General features: G+C 42.6%; 1 protein-coding gene across 1 annotated transcript; it reads right to left on the bottom strand.

The window, feature by feature from the left end:
• Positions 1–25: 25 nt before the first annotated feature.
• On the bottom strand, positions 26–873 carry LOC103380306 (ankyrin repeat domain-containing protein 26-like). Its single transcript, XM_008312198.3, has 4 exons — positions 869–873; positions 691–805; positions 406–579; positions 26–188 (listed from the first exon to the last, which is right to left on the bottom strand). Exons 1-4 carry the CDS (start codon positions 871–873, stop codon positions 78–80), a joined length of 405 nt encoding a protein of 134 aa, XP_008310420.3. The 3' UTR covers positions 26–77.
• Positions 874–900: the final 27 nt, after the last annotated feature.

Genomic DNA, 900 nt, shown 5'->3' with positions numbered 1-900 from the left:
CTGTGTCTGGTGCAAACTTAAGCATAAAATGCAGTATGACACGGTAAGTGTAAAAAGTATTAGTAATCACAGTTTAATTACCTCTGGTCTTGGTCCATAACATTCACAACAGCAGACTCCTTGAGGAGAAACTCAGCCATTTCAACATGGTCCTCACGAACAGCCACGGTCAAGGGTGTAAATCCCTCCTAAAAGTTCAACACAGACAATCAGCACACATGACTGAACAGTTTATTCCAGTCTTCCTGCAGGTGCAAAAACCTACCAATATTTTGACTGTTCTCTTGTATTTTAAAATGGGACTTTAATTATATGTATGAACAGCCACATAGTTCAGAGTTTTAATGACGTCATTTTTCTGTGGCCATACAGACAACAGCACTGTGTAAGAACAGAGGGAATCACCTTGTTTTGGGCGTTGATGTTGGCTTCATGTTGCAGCAACAGGATTGCAACGGAGAGTGAGGGGATGTTTGCTGCCAAGTGTAGGGCTGTGTTTCCATTGATGTCCACAAGGTTGGGGTCTGCATGATTCTCCAGCAGCATGTTCACACATCGCTCATGTTGGCCCTGCACCGCCTGAGGTGGTGACGAACAGACACATGTGCAAAACAAATGGTACAGTCTGCGTAAAAGTAGTGGTTTTTATGCTGAGGAAAAGCAAATTGAAGCCTGATCTTCCAATATTACCTTCATTAAGGCGGATCTGTTTTGATTGTCACATAGGTTGAGTTTAGCTTTGCTTTCAACGAGGAACTGCACCGCTTCAACATGTCCGCTGGCACAGGCAATATGGAGGGCAGTTCTGTAAAAGAAATAGGTTTTTTTTTAAAACAACTTTCGTTTACTTCTCAGGGAGTTAAAACACGACATTACTCTTCGATTGGTAGCACCTGACAT

Source organism: Cynoglossus semilaevis, chromosome 6 (assembly GCF_000523025.1).
Source record: "Cynoglossus semilaevis isolate Cse_v1.0 chromosome 6, Cse_v1.0, whole genome shotgun sequence".
NCBI classification, from domain to species: Eukaryota; Metazoa; Chordata; class Actinopteri; order Pleuronectiformes; family Cynoglossidae; genus Cynoglossus; species Cynoglossus semilaevis.
This window is presented reverse-complemented; position numbering and strand designations above follow the sequence as displayed.